The 18,213-nt window shown below is 37.5% G+C and overlaps 1 protein-coding gene across 1 annotated transcript in view; it reads right to left on the bottom strand.

Annotated features, from left to right (window-relative positions):
• Positions 1-18,213, bottom strand: part of LOC150084705 (constitutive coactivator of peroxisome proliferator-activated receptor gamma-like) — an 81,064-nt gene that overhangs the window by 6,881 nt on the left and 55,970 nt on the right. The window contains exon 4 of the mRNA XM_090375438.1: positions 13,334-13,540. Within this exon, the coding sequence (XP_090231564.1) occupies positions 13,334-13,540 (207 nt within the window). The remainder of the gene's footprint in view (positions 1-13,333; positions 13,541-18,213) is intronic.

The raw sequence follows: 18,213 nt of genomic DNA, 5'->3' as shown, positions 1-18,213 counted from the left end.
AAAAATGAAATGCAAGTAGAGTGAGAATGCAGATTACGAATGAAGTAAATGTGTGTGTCTCTCCCACTCCTTTGCCTGGCAGGTTCCCCACTGCCAGCTAACATGTCCCACCCCCAGAGCATGATGGACAGTTTGATCTTCCTACACTACATGGATCTGACAATAATCACCAACAATAACATACTGTGGCTTTGCTGCCAACACGCCATTTGGCAATCTGAACTGGGTATCTCTAACCCGGTTCCCATTAAAACCCCATCCCCAGGCAGAGGAGACAGGTCTTTGCCTGGTGGGGCTCATCTCTACTGACCTCTTTGGGGATGCCTACTCTATTGTCCCCATCCTTCTGTTTTTCCCAGTCTTCAGTCTTCCCTCCTCTCACTAAACTGGCGCCTCTGTAGCCAGGTGGGAAGGAGCAGCAGTGCGTAGCACATGCTTCTTGATTAGACCGGGGTTCGAGCCCGTCACCACCAAATCCGGAGGATGCGGAAAGGTCAGGGAATGACCACCGCATATCCTTGAGCAATATGGCCTTAGTTGCTAATGCTCCTAAAAACGAAATAACAACAACAACATCTCACTAAACTGACCGAGTATACTCTCTAACAGTGCTGCCAAATTCTAATCAATGCCTAAATTCTACCACTTTCTTCTAAATCTCTTTCAGCCAAATTCTAGTGTTCACCCCCCACACACACACACTTTTTTTTTTTCTAGGCTTTGCCACTGAAATCCTTGAAAATTAGGTGGTGGAGGCTGCAAAAGTACTTAAATAATCTACAGGGTGCCTCCTTGTGGCAAAGTGTGGGCAACGGTGGGTCCCAATAAGGGCCCAACAGATAAATGGTCAGAGAAACAACAGAACATAACACTACACAACAAACCACTCTCCACACTTTTTATCTCTGGCCGCCACAGAGTTCTGTGTCACTTACAAAGAATACAATACAGACATGGGGGAAACCCCTGGCGCCATCAGACAACTAACACACTTATTACCCGAGTACTGCATGAAGTGCTTACAACTTCCTGGTAGAAGTTTGCAATCTCTGGTCTCGAAAGTAAAAACACTGATTGCCCCTCTTACACAGCGGTTGTATACTTGATCACTTGCCACGATTGTGGTAGCTATGTGGGGGACAACTCCAGGACCACCTCGTAGAACATGATAGGGCCATCCACCTAGGTGACTCTGCAATTGCAGAGCCTTTTTGGTCAACTCAACATAACCTCAATACCAGCAGCGACAGCAAGGTGATCGACCAATCTTGACACTAATATCACCGCCTATGGTTAGAGTCCCTAAACATATCTAGCTGTCACAAAGTTTTAAATCACAGTAGAGGAACAAGACTGCACCCAATTTTGGAGTCTGTAGTGTTAAAGCATTACAAAGGCTGGCAGTCATCCCATATATGCGCCAGGTACCAACAATAATCACCTGACCTGACATAATAGTGAGTGAAAACGCTCGTGTTCATGTGCATGCTTTCACAGCAATCTGAACCAGTGGATGTGGTAGATGTTATATTTAGCTTATTTCTTCTAGCATTTTATGTTATGCTTCCTTTCTGTATGCACTTGCTGAGGAAGGGGTTCATTACCCTGAAAGCTTCTTTACCGTATCCACTGGTTTTACTGTACTCTTCTTTTGCAAAACTTTGAAAACCAATGCAACAGGCCCATTCTCTTTTAGTATCTAAAATTTGTATATGTTTTAAACATTTTTAAAACAATACACAAAATAAAAATAAATATATACGCATTTAGGAAGCTTAAGTCTTCTAAATGGAAAAATGGAAGAGACTAATTAGCTTTATGTTTACATTTTGTCTAAAATGTTTTTATTTTAAGCAGCAGAATTAAAACAGATAAACTGCTACCACAGAGTTAAAGAAAACATTTTGTATTTTAATTGAGAAAAAGTGCTGGACACACTTTCCAACCCTTCAATGCCTTATATAAAGAGATTTTTAAAGGATATGAAAATTCAGGATAAAAATTGGCTAAGGTAAAGAAAGCCTGCATGCAAAAGTTCGATGAAATTTACCGGTAAAAGTACTTTGCCATAACAGCTCACTCGGTAAACAGATGGTGGGTGTTATCCGTTTGGAGTAGAAGTTGAAATCCTCCCGAAGTGTGTGGGGGGGGGGGGGGGGAGAGAGATAACCGGACCTTTTTTTCTTTAGAATCACTAATTGAATCACGAACAGTCATATTGGAAGTTCTGGTGTTGTAAAAACTGTTTGTAGCGTAGTTTCACCAATAAACTTTTTCGAAGTTTGCCATGCTTCTTGTGTGGGCTTCCTTTCCTTTTTCCCCCCCCCCTCTTAATAAACAATTTATCCCCTAGTCCACCAGTGATTCTAAAGAAAAAAGGTCAGGTTAACCCCCTCCACTTCAGGAGAGTTTCAATCTCCCATGGGATTCAATTTCTACTCCTGACCAATAACACCCACTGTATGTTTACTGAGCGAGCAACAATACAAATGCCGTTACGGCAAAGTACTTTTACCGGGAAATTTCATCGAACTTTTGCGTGCTTCTCGTGCAGGCTTTCTTTACCTTCACCAAATTGATTTTTCCTATGAATAGCGATAAAATGAAACCTAATTTGAAATATCAATATTTGGTGAACTTTTATATGGCACAAGCCGACCAGGCTAGCCAGGTCGCGGGTTCGAATCCCGCCTCAGGCTTGGATCAAAGTACTGCAAAAACCTTGGGAGGTGCATTATGGCCACAGAAGCTGATGAGCCAACAACTACCAAAAAAAATATGGCACAACAGGAACTGGCTTTCAGCTTTTTTTTTTTTATGAAAACCTCAAACACAAGCGGTATTAGAACCTATAGTACTTAGTACCATGCTTGGGTTGAAGGTTAAGAAGATGAAAAAAGATATTTGTTGACATTAGACAAAGATGTTTGTTGATTAGATATTTGTTGGCAACTAAAGCTTAACATTGACAAATGCAAAGTACTGCATATGGGTAGCAGTAACCCAAGAGAAACATACCAACTCTGTGGTACTACTACACACAGGAAGGGGGAGAATAAAAAAGACCTGAGGCTAATTGTGCAGTCAGACAAAGTTCTCTGAGCAGTACAGATGGGCTGCCAGAGCAGGTTATATAGTTTTGTCAATGATATATAGGAATTTTGCTAGCAGAGACAAGGAGGTGATTATCCCTTTGTATAAGGCAATACAGGTCTGGAGGCCTCATTTTAAGAAGGATGTAGAGTTGCTAGAACCAGTACAGAGAAGTGCAACAAGATTGGTAAGAGGAACAAAGAGGTGCACTTATGACGAGAGGCTTAAGTTCTGCAAGTCGCAACATCTGGAGACTAGGCAACTGCTTTTTTTTGAGATGATCTGATTGAGGTGTATAAGGCCTTGAATGGTTTGAGCATGCTCAATGCTGACAGGATACTTCCGCTTGATCAGACTAAGGACCTTTGGGGGCATAGATTCAAATTGAGGAAAGACAATTGTAGAATAGATAGGCAGAAGCTTGACTTTAGCCAGCGAGTAGTTGATTGTTCGAACAGACTTCCATCTGTTGTTGTGGAAGTTGATAGCTTAAATAAATTTAAGGCTGAATTAGACAAACATTTGGAAAAGTTTGCTTTCTTGAATCATATGTCTCAACTAATATTAGGGAAACATACTCTCATTTCTTCCTCAATGATTTGTAGTCTTTCCCTCTTGTTAGTGTTTATAATGGTAAGCATAGAAAATCTTAACTCACATAGGTAAGATGTAGAAAATTGCAACAGAATTGCCAGCTTTTTTTTTTGCAATATAAGGATATTCATTCTTCATCCCTATCCACAATTCGTCGATAATTCTTTGTTTTAATTGCAAACTGCCATAATTAAGTATTTCAGTTAACTCCTCCCAATCTATGACACTGATGCAATAAATGGGTTCCTCAATCAGTCATAGCCTTCAGTATGTAAGTTTGGAAAATAGTACTGAATGTTTTTTCAGTGCTACAAGATGCTCAGAAATCAATGATATCATTTCTTTATTTTTAGTTGTAGCAATGTTTCTTAATTGTAACAACGTATCCACGTTGCTTCCCTTCACCACGGTGACTCACAAGCTTAATTTATCTCTCAGAGCTTTGCTTTTGTCAGTTGAAGATAAGATATTTTCTGGAATTAACCTAGATAACATATTTTACTGGAATTAACCTTTTTTAAAGTTTCAAAGATATCAACTAAACACGACAATTTCACATACCAATTATCAGCTGAAAGTAATGCACAAAATTATTCTTGTTTTCAATGGAAAAGAAAGAGTGAATCTCATCCTTCAGTTCAAGTACTTGTGACAATACTTTTCCTCTAGAAATCCATCTTGCTTCCATATGAAGGAGAAGATTAACATGTTTTGCCACTTCTTCACAAAGTTTGGCAAAAGGACATGATTTAAGAGGCCTACTTTTTATAATGCTAACATTTTCACAACTGTCTAGCACATTTTTAAAATAATTTTGGGTGTTTTCCCAACCAGCACTTCATGATTAAAAAAGCAATGTGCTATTATGACATCACTGTTAACTTTCTTCACTAAAGATACAAACCTATTCACTGAGCCAACCATTGATGGAGCACCATCTGTACCAATTCCCACACAACATTTCCAGCATATAACCATTTCCATGGGTTTCCAAACTTAATGTATTGAAAATATCTTGGCCTGTCATTGTTTCTTCAAGTTCTTTACAGTAAAAAAACTGATCTACTATTTTATTATTATGGACAAAGCAAATAAATGCGAGTAGTTGAACTTTCTCCAATATCAGTTGATTCATCTACTTGGAGTGAAAAAAATTTCACTTTTCTTCTATGTCTGCCGACATATCACTAATCAGTCTGCTAATGGTATAATCGGAAAGAGGAAATTTTTTAACTTCCTTTTCTGCTTCTGTGTGAGGCTTTATATTTTTAACAATTAACTGGGCTACTAGGTAGTTGGCCTCATGAGCTTTATTAGAAATTTCAGTAAACTCAGACTCTGTTTTCATTGGTTATTTAAAAGTCTCTCAAAGTATAGTCTAGGCTTGTTAGCCAGATGACTGTGTTTTAGAGTTGAACGTCTTTAATTTACTAGGTACTAGGTTTGGACAATAATGTCAGCACAAATAACACATATTAGCTAGGACTATCTTTATACCTACCAATAAATCCATGTTCCAAATACTGACGATTTTTCTTTCTCACCTTCAAAACAAATAGGGAACAGTTATAATTATTCCTTCTTTACTCGAACCTCCAACTTTGTTTCCTTCATCTTTGCCATAATCATCTTGATGTTTGCTTTATTTTTTGCCTTCTCTGCAGTCATCTTGATGTTTGTCTTCTTTTTTGCCTTTGCTGCAATCATCTTCATGTCTTCAAAATGAACTTGTCCATCTTACTAACTGAAATTTGTGATGGGTCATTACAGCACATAGGTAAACATATCAGTTGATTATTCAATAATCTCTTTAGTCGTATTATTGTAATAAAAATTAATACCAGTTTTTTTTTCTTTAACTTTTTGCACCGCACTATTTCTACCACGTGCTTGCCCTACCACTCTAAATTAACGCTGTGTGCAATGCAGTGCTATGTCTTGTTGCCATGAAGTAAATTTAAAACTTTTTTATTTCCAGGAAAATATGATATAGTCAAATAACGACTTCTTCCAAATAGCCAAATATATCTTCAATATATGTAAGCAACTATCATCAAGCTTAATTCGATACATAAGTCCTAGGGCACATGTTTGTGTCATGTCGAGTCCACTCGATAAGGGAGCACAATATCGTGTGTAACGAAACTTATTTTTTATGATGTGAGGTTTCTTGTATTTTTATTTTGGAATTGTAAATAGAATGATCAGTTGATATACATAAATAATATCATTGTGGTTTATGGAACACAATAAGGATTTACCTTTTTATAATGAAATAAATATATAAATTTAAAAAGTGTTAAGTAACAAACTCAAATTGCATGGCACCCCAGAATGTTGTTGCATCATCACTGGTTGAATACCACTGATTTTGACCATCTTCACAAAATTCGTGGGAAACCTTGCAGTTGGATCATGTTAGTCAATATGCTATTATAAAATTAATCATCAGAATACTGCTTCTGTGTAAGGCTTCATATTTTTAACAATTAATCGGGCTACTAGGTAGCTGGCCTCGTGAGCTTTATTAGAAATTAAATCTCGTGGATATTTTGATGAAAATTTAATATAGTTGTTAATATTAATCATGTTGATTTTTTTTTTTTGCTCTAAATTTTTCAATGCTTAATAAAAAAAAAGTGTATATTGTTTTTTTTATATTAAACCTTATATTGTCATGACTAATTTCAAAAAAATTAATGGAAACTTATCATACCCTGCGATTTCAATGTTTTAGGCAGGAGTGTACATTTGATTGAAGAGCTATATTTGAATATTCACACAGTAGCGTAATATTGAAAAGAAAAAAGCGTTATTCAAGTCATAAGACACCTTAAATTAATAATTTTGTAATAGAGTTACATTGCATATTTTTTTTCAGGAGAGCATCAAAATTTGTTTTAACTTTTTTAAAAAAAAACAAATATTATTTATTTTGCACATATTTAATTTCTGTTACTAAGGAACTGAAATCCAGAAAGCCTTTGATCCCAGGCTTCAGGGATAAAAGGTCCAGTATACACCGATGAGCCAAAACATTATGACTAGCAAGTCGTTATGCAAATCAAAGCAACTGCAGGTGAATTGTGTACAGGTCTGGAGGCCTCATTTTAGGAAGGATGCAGAGTTGCTAGAACGAGTACAAAGAAGGGCAACAAGATTGGTGAGGGGAACAAAGGAGTGCTCTTACCAAGAAAGGCTTAAGTTCTGCAAATTGCAGTGGCTGGAGAGTAGGCACCTGCAAGGTGATCTGATTGAGGTGTATAAGGCCTTGAATGGGTTGCACAAGTTGAATGCTGATGGGATTCTTTCTCTTGCTCAGATTAAGAACCTGAGGAAGCATAGATTCAAACTGAGAAAAGACAGTTGTAGAATAGATGTGCGGAACTTTGCCTTTAGCCAGCAGGTGGTTGATTGGTGCATTTTTTTTTTTTTTTTTGCTGATGATGCATAAGCTTGCTTTCTTGCATCGTATGCCTCTACTAATGCTAACTACAGAGTGTGCGCAGGTCAGGACACGGTATAAAAAACACCTGATACTGAGCTCCATTAATCAGTGTTACTCTTGTTCTTCAGATGGGAAAGGCAGCGGACTTAAGCGAGTTTGACAAAGGCCAGATTGTAATGGTCAGAGCATATCCGAAACAGCACAGCTGGTGGGGTGCTGACAGTCAGCCGTGGTTAGTACCTACCGAAAGTGGTCCGAGGAGGGGGAACCCACGAACCGTCGGCAAGTTTTGGATGATCACGGCTCATCAATGCTCGAGGTGAGCTAAGGCTCTCCTAGATGGTATGTGGTAACAGAAGTGCCACTATGGCATAACTGGTAATTGGAATGCTGGTGACAGGAGTAATGTGTCACAACACACAGTACATTGAACCCTGCTGAAAATGGGCCTGCGTGGCCGCAGATTTCTCCGAGTGCTCATGCTAACCACATTTCACCGGTGATAGCACCTATAATGGGCACACAAGCATCGAAACTGAACCTTGAGTGATTAGAAGAAGGTCGTCTGGTCCGATGAACCATGTTTCCTGTTGCACCATGTGGATGGCAGTATATGTGTGTCATTTACCTGGGGCGCCTGGATGCACCATGGGACGAAAAGAAGTTGGCAGCGGCGGTGTCATGCTTTGGGCGATATTCTGCTGGGATACCCTGGGTCCAGTCATCCATGTGCCGGGCATTCTGACGTCTACCACCTACCTAAACATTTACATTTGCTGACCAGGTACACCCTTTCATGGCAACGGTCTTCCCCTCTGGCAGTGCTATCTTTCAGTATGATAATGTGCCATGCCACACTGCCCGAGACGGGTTCGTGTTACATGAGGAAGACTTCCAGGTATTGTCATGGCCTCCAAATTCCCCAGACATCAATCCCGTTGATCATCTGTGGTTTGTGTTGGAACAGCAACTCCGATCTGCGGCGTCTCAACCTCAGACATAACAGGAGTTAAAGGATCTGCTGGTTACATGTTGGTACCAGATACCACAAGACACATTTAGAAATTTTGTAGCATCCATGCCTTGCTGGGTACAAGCTATTTTGGCTACATGCGGAGGACCAACATCATATTAGGTAGGTGGTCGGTCATAATGTTTTGGCTCATCAGTGTATATGATTGGGTTTAAGGCACATCAGCAAGCTATACCATATTGTGCCTGCAAGAGTGAGTGGGTGTTCACAAGGGGCCAACTGGTTGTATGAGCTGAAAAACCCGGAATAACTCATGAAGAAAACCCCCTCTGGCTGAAATCAGCTACAGCCTAATTGAAGGTGCCTTTAGAAATTCCTCTGATCTATGACAAGACTCAAGTCCAGAGCTCTCCAAATGAAAGACAAATGGAAACCACTGTCAGAGAACTCCAAACTGTCAGAGAACTACATAAAAATAAACATGTTCCATTCTTTTTAAACTTTTGATTTAGTTCTTAATATCGCTGTCTTCCCCTCTCCTCTAAGCCCCTAAGGGCTTACAGAGGAACAGATATCCTGTGTGTTATCAGACACTCAGCCTAAAACACTGATGGATCCAATATCTCTCTATTACAGAAGATTTAGGAGAAGTCCGGTTGGCCTGCCTCCCTAAAATCCACTCATGCACACCTTCTCGATGGTAAGCCCTGTTACATCACTTAGGTGGCAACGAACGTGTAGAGTGGTTCTCTTCAAGATGCCTGGTCAGCGTGAAGAGGAAAAGACCAAACCCTCCAGCATGAGAGCACAACAATACAAATGGCCCTCAGTCCCCAGCAGCTTTCACTCTCCCTCTTACAGCAGCGAGAGGATCAGAGTGGAAGCAGAGGGTGCTAAGAATCTCTGGGTACGACCAGCCTGCCATGCACGGAAACTGAACTTGGCCTGTTATAACGTACGATCACTCATCGGTGAAGACAGGATATTAGAGCTGGAAAAGGAATTAGAAAATGTGAATTGGAATATCATCGGTTTGGCTGAAACAAGAAGAAGAAATTAATCACTTATAAGTTTATCAAGTGGAAATCTGCTGTACACCAATGGAAACAGTGAAAGGAGTGAAGGTGGAGTTGGGTTTCTAGTCCATAAAGATTTTAAAAACAACATTTTGGAATTCAAAAGTACATTACCAAGGGTGTCAAGGCTACTATTATTATGGGGGACTTCAATGCTAAGGTTGGAAAAAGGCAAAACAGTGCAGAAAGAGGAACTATAGGAAGTTTTGGAATTGGTGAAAGAAATAAAAGAGGTGAAAGACTTGTGGAATTTGCAGAATCTCAAGGACTGTCAGTAATGAACACTTTTTTCAAGAAAAGGGTGAACAGAAAGTGGACATGGAAGAGTCCAAATGGATTAACAACTAATGAAATCGACTTCATCCTCACTAACAGAAGATATATTGTGAATGATGTTACCGTCCTGAATAAGGTAAATGTTGGAAGTGATCACAGAATGGTAAGATGTACACTTGATATAGATGTAGGAAAGGAAAGGAAAAAACTGACTCGAGTAAATAATACAAAGGTCTTTGAGATAACAGAGGAGGAGATAAAGCAGTATGTACTGGAACTTAAAAACAAGTTTGAGCTTCTGCAGACTGCTGAGGACCAAGATATCGACGAGGAATATTACAACTTTCTGAAAGTGATAAAGCCCAAGAAACCTATAGGGAAACAGAAATCCAAAGAAGAAAAAATTAGTCAAGAAACACTTGTCAAAGACGACAAATGAAGAGCAAGAAAATCACTGACAGGGAGAAAATTGAGTATACTGAGTTATGCAAAGCCATTAGAAAGAGACTCAGAGAGGACATAAGAAGATTTAACACAAGAAAAGTAGAACAAGCATTAAGGGAAAACAAAGGATTTAAATCAGCAGCCATAAGCAATAATACGAAAAAGACAAATGATACTGAAACTGAAGAATAGCGATGGTGTACTTATAAACAGCAGAGAAGGCATAATTCAAATAGCAGAAGACTACTATAGAGAATTATACAAGGAGCGAGGGAATGATACCAGCAGTGGGGAAGATGGATTGCAAAGTAGCAACACATACGACATACCTGATATTCTTCCTGATGAGGTAGAACATGCATTGAAGAAAATGAAGAATCAGAAAGCCCCGGGAGAAGATGAAGTTACTGTAGAGTTGTTAAAATTGGTAGGAAGAGACATAACACAAAAACTGGCAAGGCTCTTCACAAAGTGCATTAGAAAAGGTGTGACGCCTAAGCAGTGGAATAATGCAATCATAGTTTTGCTGCATAAGAAAGGAGATAAATCAGAAATTGGAAATTATAGACCAATTAGCTTGCTATCCCACATCTACAAGTTGTTCACAAGGGTCATTACTAACAGATTAGAGAGAATACTTGATGAGAATCAACTGAAAGAGCAAGCTGGCTTTAGGACAGGATTCTCAACTATGGATCACCTTCACGTAATATCACAGCTAATGGAGAAAGCAAATGAATATAAAACACCATTATGCCTGGCATTTCTGGATTATGAAAAGGCATTTGACTCCATACAGCATAAGGCAATGTTTCGGGCACTGGAAAGACAAGGCACAGATACCCCATATATTATGATTTTGAAGAAAATATATGAGAGTGTTACCTCCTTTATTAGACTAGACAAAGACAGTAGCAAATTTAAAATCAAGAAAGGAGTTCGACAAGGAGACACAATATCTCCGAATCTGTTTACTGCTGCCCTTGAGGAAGCTTTCAGAAGATTAGACTGGTCGCAGAAAGGAGTCAATGTGAACGGAGAGTACCTAAACCATTTACAATTTGCAGATGACATTGTGGTTATAAGCCACAATCCCAAAGAATTAGAGAAAAATCTTAATCAGTTATGCACAGTTAGTAAGGATTTTGGACTAAAGATGAATATGGCTAAAACAAAAGTAATGATGAACAAGTATGCCACGGAAAGGGAAATAATGATTGAACGAGCAGTAATTGAAAAGGTGGAGTCATATACTTATCTGGGACAAGTTATTAGCTGTAATAATGATAAATGGCTGGAAGTCAAGAGAAGAATAAATTTTGGATGGATAGCATTCAGGAAATATAGTCACATACTGAAGAGCAATATCCCAGTTTGTCTGAAACGTAAAATAATGAACCAATGTATACTCCCCACAATGACTTATGGAAGTGAAACTTGGGCACTCACCAAAAGAATGGAAGAGAAACTGAGAACTACACATCGAAGAATGGAACGAATTATATTGGGAATCAGACTGTTAGATAAGAAGAGAAACACATGGATTAGGCAGCAAACTCAAGTAAAGGACATTCTTATCAAAACTAAAGAACTAAAATGGTCTTGGGCAGGACACATAGCTCGAAGACGATGACAGATGGACTAAGAAAATAACAGAATGTTACCCAAGAGGAGCTAGAAGAAAACCTGGAAGACAAAGGCGGAGATGGATAGATGAAATTCATGAGTTTTTGGGTAGTAAATGGATGGCCAGTGCTCGAAACAGAAGGAACTGGAAAGTTGCTGGAGAGGCCTTCATCCTGCAGTGGATTGAAAATGGCTGATGATGATGATGATCGCTGTCTTCAGAAATTTACCATTCCATTACTTGAATGCACACCAACTTTTCTAAATTTATATTTACAGTAAGCACCATTAATAGTGATCACTGGTTATTAGACTGTTCAAAAAAGTTTAATACGGTTAGTAGCTGCTTCAAAAAACTGATTCAAATCAATAAATTGCACTACAACTTTTGTTTATTAGAATCACATCTTCAGTTATAAGAATTAATTTGAACACCTGATATTTTTCTAAAACACATTTCTGGAGGTCACAACCAGTTTTTGCAGTTTTTGGTTTATTGGGCTTTTTGTTTATACAATCTGTTATAAACTGGTAGTGAACTCGATCTTATTGCATTTGCCATAATACCGATTCCTGGAATGCTGTGTTTTCAGTAAAGGGTGAAATTTCCCCTTCACTGAAATCTTCAATCATACAAAAAACATACAATATTGTAAATATATTTTCAGAATCTGCTCTAAACTTCATAAACTTTTTACTCCATATCTCACTTGTGTGTGTCATGTTAGTTCCAATTTGTGGCGTGCCATGTGCTTTGTTAATGATTGACGCTTATCTTTATTGCTGCATTTTAAATTTTATTACCCAAAAAAAAGTCAGTAAACAAAAAGAGTGAATTTGAGTGTAAAAGATAAGTTACAAATTATAGAAACATAAGACAAATTAAACTTAAGCAATATGTCTCAAAGCGAAGCAGCAGTAAAATTAGGAGTGCCTCAGTCATCTTTATCAAAATTATTAAAATCATGTTGCACATTAAACACCAACGTGGTTAGTGAAACCATAAAAAGGAAATGCCAAAGAGTAGATGAAGCTCTGTTCATTTGGTTCAAACAGGCCAGCTCATTTAATGCACCAATGAATCATAGCACTCTTCTTCAAAAAGCTAATGATTTTGCTGAAAAACTACACAGAGTTTAAGGCGACGAACAGATGGCAAATAAACACTGTGTACAAATTAAAACCAAAATTATATACAGCCAATAAATAATAAAAGAAAAAATGGAAAATTAATAAAAAGCGATAAAACATTCATGAAAATAAAAGTGAAAAAACAAGCATGAAGAAGCTCTCAAGACTACAAGCCTCACTAACCTAAACCTTTTTTTTTTTTTACTAGCTGAACATGAGTCTATTAAATTCCTGCTGGCCCCACTTGCTTGCAGAATGGCATTCACTCTAATGCAAAATTGTGGTGATTAGCAGCCAATCAGTGTGAAGCAGTGGGAAGAGCTAGATCTGGCAATCATTTGCTGTTGCAAAGATCCATACAATGCAAAGTCTTGTTCTAAAGTTTAACCTTCTCCTCTATTACATTTAACAGCATTCTTGTGGTTTCCACTAACTGAAATTTTGAAGGAACTAGTTTGACGTCAGTAAATACTACGAATTACACTTTTGATTCGGGTTTTTACCAGCAGGTAGTTTTGTCAAATGCATGAGGAGCTTCTTGTTTTTACTAGTAAGAACTGGTAGTAAAGGATTTCGGGTTTTTACTGTAACATTTCAATTAACTAATTATTTTAATTATATAAAATTTCCAATTAATATAAACAGTCCATTCAAAATCATGAAATTTATTACCTGATAGCCACAAAGAACTGCTACAGTAGCTCCAGCTTTAGCCATATGATAAAATCTGTGAAAAAGTTTGCCATCAAAATAATGCCAAGGCATTGCATCATGAATGGGAAAAGGAAAACCACAAGCAGATGCGACTGATGCAATAATAGAAACACCACGCATAAATATTGCTGCTAAGTGCACAGCACGAGGATTCACATAAGGTGCCTGAGTAAGAAATTTTCATAATTGAACATGTCATTCATTTATACTAAAAACATTTACTTTTTAAAGTAAATATCATCAGCATTAGTACATTTTTCTTAGTCTAATATGGCAAGTGTAAATAATGGCTAGAATATAATTTAATTTACAGTAACTAAAATATATTTTACAATAATGCAAACAATTGATTTCATTAATATGACTAATACACACCCTTGAATGATAAACTGAGGTTGCCATTTCTTTTTGAGATATCAAAATTATCATCTTGCAGTGGCTCTCTGATTTGAAGTATGTGAAAAACACCAGCATGGAGTTGAGCAGCACTTATCTCAGAGAAATTTGAAATTATGTACCATAAACAGTCTCCTTCTTTATCTGTGATATTAAAAATTTGTTACAGTAGTCCGTTTTGCATAATGAGTTTGTATAACCCAACTGTTATCCATAAAAGTATCTTGGTATCCAAGATCAACATTTTTTCACACAAGAATCTCAGACTGTCTTGAATTTTCTTTTAAGCATTGGGTATGGAATAGGAATATGTAATTAGAGCAGGGGGGGGTTACACAAAGTGTGGCCCACAAAAGTTTTGTATGCAGCTCATGGCCATTTTTATATTTAAATTTATTCAGAAGTGCTGTTTTCTAATTTGTATGCTGTGCAATGTATATACAAATCTGATATCACAGCATTAACCTAATATACATCCGTATACAATTTCTGTCGAGGCAGTGTTAGGTGGGTCAGAAAACTGCTAGCTTGGGGGGGATACACAGACAAAGGTTAACAGTGGCTGCAGGCAGAAGCAAAAGTGATTCTTGCACTGCTTCTATTAGAATGAGCAGCAGCCTGGAAAACAAGATAATGCAGATTTCAGGACTGCTGGGAGTCATAGTGGAACAAGTAAATACACCTAATTCTGTTTTTGCACGAACTTTTTTTACACGAATTTGGTTTAACACGAATTCAAAATAAATATTTCATTCTCTTTTTACGCGAGTCATTTTGATTTAACACGATTTCTATGAATTTTTTTTTGCCTAAATTCTAAGAAATTTTTTTTTTATTTGTGGCATATTAGTATCATTTCTATATTACACGCATCAATAGATTGGATAACTGCTAGTGTTTGCGTTTTGAAACGCGTGCTTTTGCTTACCAATGTTTACGTCTAGGTATCTATGAATCATCAACGTTTTTATTAATTTTGTGCACATCTACGGTATTCGTGCATTGTATCTTCAGCAGACATGTAGTAGTAAGCTCTATTTCAAAGTGAAAGAATCTTTAGTGAAATTTGTGCACATATAAATTTATTAATTTTGCCGATAGTCAATAAATTGTAAGTTTACAAAATTTTCATACCTTTTTTTATTAATTATAACTGAGATATTTTTCGGTAGCCCTTATATAATGTCGAATAATTCGCCTATTACCAAAATGAAAAGGAAAGCGATTTCTTTGGAACTTAAAATTCAAATTTTAGATCGTCTTGCAACTGGACAAGGGGCTACGTCTGTAGGAAGGCATTTTGGTGTACATGAAGCTACCGTAAGAACTATTAAGAAAAATGAAGCTGCAATTAGGAAGTCGGTATGTTCTGGAACAAAAGTAAGTGTTAATTCATCATCATATACAAGAGATATTGTCAAGGAAAAAATGGAAAAGGCCCTGGTAATGTGGATAGAAGATCAGTCACAAAAAAGAGTACCAGTAGATGGAAATGCCATCAAGCAAACAGCACTAAGAATTTACAGACAGATTAAAGAAAAGGAGCCAAGCACTTCATCTCAGTTAAACAGAAAGTATGAATTTTCTGCGAGAACAGGTTGGATGACAGGGTTTCTTAAAAGGAATGCTCTTCATAATATAAAAATTAAAGGTGAAACTGCATCTGCAGATGAATCGGCTGCTAAAGTATTCCCGCAGGAACTTGCAAAAATTATTGAAGATGGAGGATACACTCCTGATCAAGTGTGGAATGCAGATGAAACTGGTTTCTTCTGGAAACGAATGCCGAACAGAATGTATGTAGCCAAATTGCAGAAAACTGCTGGTGGTTTTAAGGTAGCTAAGGATCGTGTGACCTTATTATTTTCCTCCAACGCTTCAGGAGATCGTATGTTGAAACCACTGCTGGTAAATCGAGCCCTAAACCCACGTTCAATGAAAGGTGTAGATATCAATAAATTGTCTGTTCACTGGATGGCAAACAAGAAGGCCTGGGTGACCACTACTATTTTTACAGAATGGTTCAACAAATGTTTCGTCCCAGAAGTCAGACGTTATATGAATTTGAAAGGTCTCGAATTTAAAGTTCTTCTGATTCTTGACAATGCACCCGGCCATCCTGTCTTGGAACACCCAAATGTACAAATTTTATTTCTGCCACCTAATACTACATCTTTGATACAACCGCTAGACCAAGGTATAATTGCGACAATTAAAACATATTACGTAAAACGAACATTCCAACACGTTTTGGACAAACTGAATGATGAAACACTAACAGTCATTGATGTGTGGAAGAAATTCTCAATTATGGATTGTATCAATCAAGTTGGATTAGCGTTAACTGAATTAAAACCAGCAACTTTAAATGCGTGTTGGAAAGCGGTTTGGCCACAATGTGTAAAAAGCAAAGATCCCATCATCCCTAATACGACCGAATTTCCCAACATCATTACAATGGCACACAAAATTGGTGGAGAAGGATTCGATGATCTATCGTTTGAAGATATTGATGAATTGTTAACCGACAAAGCCCTAAGCGAAGATGAAATATTAGAGGTTGTCCTTGGGACTCCTTATCCCACAGAACGTAGTGATAATGAAGAAAATGATCCTGTTCTAAATGCAGATTTAATAAAAGAAGGTCTGGAACTGGCTAGAAAATTAGGTAATCATTTTGTCAAACATGACCCTAATGAGGAACGCGCTCGGAAGTTTCAACGCGAACTGAAGTTGTTGACAGCCTCTTACAGAGAATTATATAACGGACTAACCAAAACATGAACACAACGATTAATAACTGAATTCGTTCGTAAAACCGGTGAAACATCAGCACCAGAGGAGATTCGTGCTGATTTTGCTGAAGAGATCACAGAAAGAATTTCATTAATAGAGGAAGAAGACGATGTCCACAACATTTCTAGTGATGGCAGTGATATTCCAGTCGTACGCAAACGTATGCGCCGTTTATTATCAGAAAGTGGAAAATGAATAAAATCTTGTTATATGTAAAACAGATTTTTTTTGTTCATGAAGAATTTTTTTTCATTTCATATGCATACAAATTTATTTTAGTACGTTTTAATTACATATTATTACATGTGTATTTTGTTGAAATAAAATAATAAGCTTAAAACGAATATTTTATGTGTTTTTTTTTTAATTATTTTTAATGATTTTTTTAGATCCGGAACCAATCTTCTTTTCTTCCATAAATACAATGTCTTTTTTTACACGAATTTTTTTTACACGTATTTTTCAGGAACGTATCTATCGTGTAAAAACAGAATTAGGTGTACATGGGCCGTGTTAGGGTAACTAAGAGGAGTAGGAACAGGTGCATGTATACTTGCATGTACGCCAGTGCCAGGAGTATAGTTAATAAATTTGATGAGCTTGAAGTGTTAGTCAAGACATCAAAGGCAGATATTGTTGGGATATCAGAGATGTGGTCTCACACAGATATAAGCAGTGCAGAATTGGAATTTGGGGAGTACAATGTGTACAGAAAGGGAGGAGCGGTTATGCTGTTAGTATAGCTGTTGACGTTGGTGGAAAATGCAGTGTTCAGTCTCTTTGGTGTGAAATAAGCACTGGCAATGGAAAAATGAGAGTAGGTGTGTGTGTGTGTTATAGGCCTAATGAATCTGATGAGTATAATGAGCAATTGTGCAGAGAAATAGAGTGGGCCAGTAAATCAGAATGTCTTATAATGTGGAATTTTAACTTTCCAGATATTGACTGGAACTTGCTAGCAAGACTTTTATGAATTTATTGGATGACTGTTTATACGGCAACATGTTCGAAAGGCAACCAGAGGGAGTACTACTCTTGATCTGATTATCAGCAGTGATTATTCATGCATTAAGAATTTGCAGATAAAGGAACCACTGGGTGAGCTGATCACAATGTTTAAAAAATTATTTAAAGATGTAACTACCATCAAGGCTTTTGTACAGGTGACTGCAGTGGGATCAACTGATGATGTTACCAACATCGAATTCTAAATGGGAAGCCTTCAGGGACTTAATTTTGGAGGCTACTAGGCTTTTCATTCCAACTAAGAAATACTGTTCAAAATTTAGGCCTAAATGGATGTCAGATAAATTAATGAGGCTTGCAACAGAGAAGAAGAATGTATGGGATACATATAAAGTATCAGGTGACAGCCTATAAACTAGTCTGTAACCAAGTCACAAAGGAGGTTAGGCAGGCGAAGGCAGATAACAAGAAATCTTTGGCAAAGGATGCAAAGAAAAACAGCAAAGAGTTCTTTACTTTATGTATACTCTAGAAGGAAAAGGACCATTGCACTTAAAACTCCATCAACAACAACAACAAGGAAAGGGATGAATCAGATTGGACCACTTAACATCAGGGGAGTGCCAGAAGTTTATCAAATGCTAACAGGGAGCTAGGTGATTTTGTAATAACTGAGAGCA

Source organism: Mastigoproctus giganteus, chromosome 6 (genome assembly GCF_048544385.1).
Source record: "Mastigoproctus giganteus isolate SK-2022 chromosome 6, ASM4854438v1, whole genome shotgun sequence".
NCBI lineage: Eukaryota > Metazoa > Arthropoda > Arachnida > Uropygi > Thelyphonidae > Mastigoproctus > Mastigoproctus giganteus.
Note: the sequence above shows the minus strand (reverse complement) of the source record. Positions and strands in the feature narration are given on the sequence as shown.